Here is a 7,763-nt window from a genome sequence, read left to right as displayed (position 1 = left end):
AGAGACCAGCTGTGTCAGACCGTAGGCTAGGGCAAGACTGTACACAGTTCTCCCTGCGTAGTCAGTTGTCCGTGAATTGTTGTGTTTATCTCTAACAATCTGATATAAACTTATATTTATTGTACATAAAACGCAAGTAATAATTTTATCTAACAACTGTTGATAGACTTTTGTAAGAAATAAACTAATTATGTAACTAATTGCTAACGTTGGGATATATCGATAACTAACAATATAATACGCGTTCAATAAACAATTTAACTTTGTAAAAAAAATATAGCGATACTCAAATGCTCGAACCAAATGAATCCATCGTTGAAATATTTGAAATATACGGATGTAAAATTATCGGATTTATGTTTCAAGTTACGTAGTTAATTTGGAATGCTAAATTTGCCTGCTATTGTTTTATTATGCTATTTGATTTTATTAACTTTATTTAAAGTTTATTTGCATTAACTGTTTTATTATATAATATTTTAGGGTTGAACATGATATAGTTATTTAAAAAAAATAAGCTGCTGTAGGGTTGCCGACACAAATGTAGAATTAAATTATTGAAATTTTAAATCGCATTACATCAGCATGTTGGTTATTTCGCATTATCAACGGTTGTTGGTGATTGTTAGATGGATGGTTGAAATGAATAACGGATGGTTGACCATTTCACCCATCCGATTGTCAGTTACAAAACTGTTCAATGCTGTTACAGTTATCACGTTATGTAGTTACTAGTTATCACTACAACTAGTGCAACCTTTGACCCTGATAACACCTTACATTAAAATTATAACAACTTTCGATTACTTGTAACTACTTTACTAGGCCTTTTCGTCTACTGTGTACAATAAAATGTTCCACAAACGAACACATCCATTGTGTATTCACATAAAAAGTCACACGACGTTCGAAAGACTCCACGTTTTGTTCCAGTTAAGAAGTTTTCTTTGAATATATTGTCGCAATAGATCTCAATTTACTTGTAGGGCTTTAACTTTTAAATAGGAAATGCACAGTAAAAGAAAGCCTTTCAGTACTCTGTTGTTTATTTTACTTTTAGAGACTGGAACACGACGTAGTTTGACCGGGAATCAGGAAACAAATGGTTCATTCAATACCTCACTATAAGAATACTTTCAATTGTAATAGGCCAGTATCCATATTAATTTCATGAAAGTTAATTATACGATATACAAGGATTGGAAACGAGCATTGTCTTTGTATTTAATTCATATTCTATGAGTCGACTTCGATATGGATAGAAGTCAGAATCAAAAGCGGATCACGATTTTCATTAATACGATCTGAATGTATCATGATTTGTTGACATTGATGCCGAACTGTGACATTGAGATTATTCTTTATGCATCTTTATGAAAAGTATTCTATTAACAATCAATTTATATCAATTACTGTGTATTGAAGTATATAATTCGTATTTTAAAATGAGTTACATGTCTCGATTATAATGTAAACAGTTCTACATCGATCTACATAAATTTTTTTTAAACATTCACTTGTATTTTTTTCACTATCACTGCTATTGAACAGTATTACGGAGCTTACTAAATCAACTGTTTACTTGTTTTCATATTTGTATAACACCATAATACTGTTTCCTTTCCGTCACTCTTCCTAGTCCATTCCTTCTTTCCAGTCGTCAATCCTTTCCTTATCCCTTGCCCCTTACGAGTGCATCATCAGAGGCTCATGAGTGCGAATCATAGGCGGTGGTGATCGCTGACCATTAGACGAACCACCAGCGCGGTGCCCGCTAATACGTGAAAAAACAAAATTACTAAATAAATCGGATGCAGTATGAAAGTAATTTCTAGATATAATATGCATTTCATAGTTTATTTTCAATCTTCGATAACAAAATGAAGTTACTAGCCGCCGGTCAAGAGGGTTTCATTTGATTGAGGACGATTCCGCCTTGTTAATCTGCCGACATTCTGACGCAAAACGTTTACTATAGAAATAGGCCGATTCATGCATAGATATATTGTATAACATATATATTGCCTTTATTTAATGTACGAATAGTAAGTCACTGTCTCATAATAATAATACAGGCATGTACGTACCTAAACATTTTTTTTCATAATGTTTATGTAAATAATATTGTTGTTAGGAGAAGTGGGATAATTTTTGATCGGCTGATTCTAGTAATTTAGATTTATGACCGTAGTATGGAGATACGGGAATATGAGAATAAAACTATAGTCCTACCAATCGATATATATCTGCTGATGAATAATAGAAATATTATAATGGGAGGTATGATATATGTGATCATTATATCAAGACCATATATGAACGAAATAATGGTATTAAATGGTAGTAAATAATTATCGACATATTTAAAACAAATTTCAGCTCTAAAATCAAACAATATGTTGGCTCTTTAAATACGAGACAGAGATACAAGCAAAGGTTCTCATTTGAAAACTTTTTTCATCAATCTGTCTATAAATCACACCTTTTGTAATCTCAGTCTTACAACTGGAATGCAAAGGGATATGATTATACTATAATATTAAAACCAAATTAACCCCGTGTGCGCGTTGATCCTTTCGAGATTAATTATACGCGTATAATTGATATCCACACGATGATGATGATGATGCATAGAGCAGAATATGCAGTTCATAATTATATAATATGTTATTTATATTTGTAAATTTTCTGAAGTAATGCGCTGTTCTATGCGATTCCACTAAGAATAGGAACGTCGTTGACCTTTATATGCCAAATGTCATTTGAAAAATTATTATGATCAAATTAAGATTTGCTTAAACCAATTTAGCTTCACCTTTACATCAAAATTGATTAAACAAATTATTGTAACTTTATTATTAAATTATTTGAATTAGCTTCTATAACAAAGATAACAACAATACGTCGTAAAGTCGATCCTATTCTAATTGATGATATGCTATATGCTTGTGGTATATACTATAATGATATTTTTCTTTCAGTTCAACTTCAATCCCATCACGTCATTCCTCTTCACGTTGGATTTCTTCATAATTGCTTTAAACGTAAGTACCAATAGTGCAATAAAAGTTTGATGTTTGTAATATATTTGCAATTAGTTCCCATATATGTATCATCATGTTATATGAATATATATATGAAGACTATAAGTAGCATTTTTTATTGCATATACAGTAGAAATATTAAATATTACTCGGGATATTATAGTAAAAGTATTAATGTATTGCTTATGATGTACAAAAATAACACATGTTGCGTAGGTAATAAATATCTAATTGAAAATTGTGTATTTTACCAGACGAAAGCGTCTCATCTCGTTAGACATTTACGATTTCAAATTTGAATCGGTGATTTGATTTATAAAACTAACTTTGCGGTCCATTTGCATATCTTGCAACTTTTTATAAATAAATCCCTTAACCAAATTTCCAAGTCTGTTCGCTTGCAGTTTCCTCAAATTAAGTCAAGGGAACATTAATATTAATATTATTATTTTATTATACAAAGTCTAACATTATATTAAGTGAAGTCCCGTGTCCCCTACGGGGGTATGGGGCAGATGATATACATCTGTTTCACTGACCGATTTTCTTTATGGACAAGTAGGTGATCGACCTTCTGTGTCGTGCCAGACCGAGACATTTTTTTTATTGTCCCCACCGCGAATCGAACCCAGGAACCCTCGGTTCTACGCTCACGCGTTTACCACTGTACCAAGGAGGCGGTCACATATTATACTCACTATAATATAGCACTATATAGCGTTTGACAAGCAGCAGCATATCCAAACATTTTTTAATTAAATCTCTTAATATAATTTTCGTTTAAAAACGATTACGCCAAGCGTAAAAAAACATATTTACAAGGAAAAAATGTTTCATTATCATCTAGCTATTTTCACTGCGGAGTTTAATAAATAGCTTTTGAAATTAATTATGAATAGCTGACGCGAATTTTGTATTTTTCACCAAGTCAAACAAAGCACTTATCCGCTATCATATCGCGCCATATTTGTTCTTACCTTGTTTGTTTAATAAGTTTGTATGTTTGTTTGTATATCATTGTTAGTAGTTCCTATTTGTGATAATTTGTAATTAGCACTTTCTTTGTATTTTTTAATGTATTTGTTTGCTCTGAGTTGTCGCAATAAAAGTAAGAATATACAATAATCACTAAAGACATCATCATCATCAGCCCAGACATGTACCCACTGCTGGGACACAGGCCTCCTATGAGGGTTCAGGCCATAATCCATCACCCCGGCCAAGTGCGGGTTGGCAGATGTCACATGTCGTTGAACTTTTTTTTTTATTCTTGGACATGCCAGTTTCCTCACGATGTTTTCCTTCAGCGTTTTAAGCATATAGTAATTCAGCGATAATTTAATTAAAACGGTGAATTACTACAGTACCCAACAATAAATACTGACCAAATGCGGTAAAATGCCGAACTTGTTGGTTCTTGAATAACGGGCGAGTTCCTCCACCGCTTTGAGCTTGAATGAAGTGGATAATTTAAAAGAAAATAATTTAATTTTTTTCTACGCTTCTATCTCAATTCTGTTACCATCTAATTTCATCTAATTAAAACAAAAATTCATCACAATTGTAACCGCCATTGTATTGGTTTCAAGATACATAATTACCAAGTACCTTCCCCGAACTCGGGTGCAAAAACCTTTGTCTTTCACTAAACAAATGCTTGGTTTATGTTTAAAGAGCCATTTACATACGATTTCTCCTGAACAATTCAAATAACTCGAAGAAACTTCGCTCAGAACTTGTTTCTAAATATACTTTCGTTGTGTATTCAAGACAAATTAGAATTCTGATGAGACAATGTATAAGACATTTTATATAGTCTGTGTTGATCAGGGACGTGCTTAGGGTTATTTCATAAGGCAAGTCCACTGCGTTCAGTTCATCAATGAAATACAGCATTACTGTCAGTATTCATTTGTATTTATAAGGTTTAACATTTATTCTCATTAAGATATAACACAGTTACTATTATAAGATACTTAATTACAAATATTAAATTAAAACATTCGCTATATTTTGCACACGATTTTTCATAATGTGCGTAAATGTATCTAAGATATAATATAATCATTGCATTAAAAGTTTAAGCTTTATGTAAACTATTAAAAAAGAAAATGATCTATCTTTAGATATTGTTTAAACAGTTTATTAAGCGTTGACATTTAATGAAGAGCCGAACGATTAATGAAAAGGCTGGTTGAAACAGTTGGATGATTTAACTATGATAATTTAAACATAAAGTTACTTAATTGTTCAATATAGTTGTCTGATATCGCTATTGTAAATTATACATATAATACATAAATTGAATGATCTCTATGTTTTGAATGCATTGAAATTTAATAAGAGTTTTGAAGGAACACAGTAGGTGGTTCTTCATAACTCATAATCACCTAATTATAGAATTATGCTAAAAATATAATAACAAAAACAAAAAACATACGATATGAGTTTTCAAAAAAATCATAGGACACATTCACAATAAAAAATAACATAGAAAGAAGAAAGAAAGAAAGAAATAATGTTTATTTAACACCACCACATTTACACACAGTTAAATTAAAATTAAAATTAAAAAGTGAACTTATGACTAAACGGTGTGGTGATAAAAAGGGTGACTACGCGTAATGCGCAGCGCTGATTTTCAGTAGCCCCTTGTTGGACATAGCGCAATGTGCAAAAAAAAAAAAGTAAAATTACCTTAACTTCATACCGAAAGGCTGACTTGTCGCTGTACGCTACCAAACAATTTTCAACATATCCGTGTGTTTTAATTCTATGGAGAGAAGTAAGTAATAGTTTTTTTATATAATCTTAATGTATGTGAGCACATTTCTTACTATTTCTTTTGATTTAGTGGAACAAGGAGGGCTTTTCTGTCTATACGCAATACAGTTCCACCAACTTATCTCTGAAATGAACGTCGTCACCGTCTCTTCAATATAAACTTTAGTATAATGTTTAACCTTTAGAATATTATTCCAGTTCCAGGCATCACTGTTATCGTTAGTAGCTTTCGGCAATAAAACAATTAAAATTTAGAAAGAGCACACAGATCACGTGAAACACTCTACAGTGACAATTAAAATCATTTTTTTTTTTTTTTAATATTTAGTTTTTTTCAAATTTCTACTATACGAGTAATCATGGCACCATTAAACGTTGATCTCTTTTGTCATAGTAGATAAAGAAGCTGGGGGGGTCACCTCATGGTCCATCACCGGCTGTAAAGAGACCATACGTGTGTGCAGATGGATTTTCGACTTTCAAACATTAGGGATAAAGAGAGAAAATACGATGTTAAGGCCTCCGAAGGGTGAGGAAACGACTCCGGCTCCCCCACTCACCGTACTAAACTAGTGCGTTTATACATATAAAAATAAAGTTCATTCGGAAAGTCGGATAATAAAACTCATAATACGTAGCCCACATACCCAATATCTTTATAGTAAACTGGCTATATCGTCTATAAAAGATTTATTGCCCAATATTTGTTAACTCGAACCCAATTATGTCCCTATAAACCCGACGAAATATGTTTAATATCGTTTCATAAACCTAGGACCGACCTAGCATTAAAACTTAGTCTCTAGGTTTTGATGATTTTATAATCCTATCTAGTATTATAAATATAAAAGCAACTGTGTACCTTTTTCACTTCACTAAACCGATTTAAATGAAGTTTGAAACAGAGATAGTTTGAGAACCAAGACAAGTCACGGACAAGTCACGGAAGTTTTTTCGCGGAATTCTCAATGGAAGGGGATATATGCGGGAAAAACTGTTACTGTACATTTTTTATGACCTCATAACTCTTTCATAGACATAGCGACTTGGTGTACTCTCTATTTGGTTCAAAAGAAAAATGTGCCTAATTTTAAGTCTAATTTTTATATACCTTGACTGTGTAAGTTTCTAAAAATTTGGTTCTATGTGTTTTATAAATTACATTTAAACTGGTGCACCAAAATAACATGGAGACTACGTCAAAAGTCAGTCACAACACTCAACTCTGAGGTCGTGGCTGCCCAGACAGTCGGCTTGCTTAGCGCCTAGTGTCCCGGTGACTTGGTTTCTGCCTATTTGAAAGCTACAAGCCAAGCGCGCGGCGGGGAACAAACATTTTCAATAGTTCGTTTTACTCAGATACTCTCTAACCACCTATAAATGCGCCCGCTGTTTTATAGTTTATTATTTTTATTTCTCAGTCGGCAATGGAGCTGGTGGGACACCCGATGATAAGCGCTACCACCGTCCATGAACATTTGGAGAGGCATAAAGTCCATTGCACTTTACTTACGCCTCTACCAATGGATTGCCGACTTCAAAATGGGATGGGATTAAGAAAGAATTGGTAAGAGGAATAAAGGAAAGGACTGGGAAGGGTAGGGAATGGGATATGCATTTTATTACATTTCCCTAGGCGTTAACATCCCACGGGAATAAACAGGTAGGTATGAGTAAATGAGTTTGAGTAAGTTACTCGTAAGTTTATTAAACTTCAGGCTAAGCCGTACATTTTTATCTTAAATATCTCATTAATTCATTGAGTTTGATTATAACAACGTTACGAGATTGATATCAGAATTGCCACTCAAGCAATGAATAACATTCCTTTATAATTGTTATTTTTAGGAATTTTTTATTTTCAAATATTCTATCACTGTTGGAACCATTTAAGGCCTTACAATTTGTGTATATCGTCGCAAGATTGTGTAAATT

General features: G+C 32.7%; 1 protein-coding gene across 1 annotated transcript in view; it reads left to right on the top strand.

Moving 5' to 3' along the window:
- The window catches only part of LOC119835652, a 43,718-nt gene that overhangs the window by 10,664 nt on the left and 25,291 nt on the right, over window positions 1-7,763 (top strand). Inside the window, exon 5 of the mRNA XM_038360608.1 lies at window positions 2,982-3,044. Coding sequence (XP_038216536.1) covers window positions 2,982-3,044 — 63 coding nt within the window. The remainder of the gene's footprint in view (window positions 1-2,981; window positions 3,045-7,763) is intronic.

This window comes from Zerene cesonia, chromosome Z (assembly GCF_012273895.1).
Source record: "Zerene cesonia ecotype Mississippi chromosome Z, Zerene_cesonia_1.1, whole genome shotgun sequence".
NCBI classification, from domain to species: domain Eukaryota; kingdom Metazoa; phylum Arthropoda; class Insecta; order Lepidoptera; family Pieridae; genus Zerene; species Zerene cesonia.
Note: the sequence above shows the minus strand (reverse complement) of the source record. Positions and strands in the feature narration are given on the sequence as shown.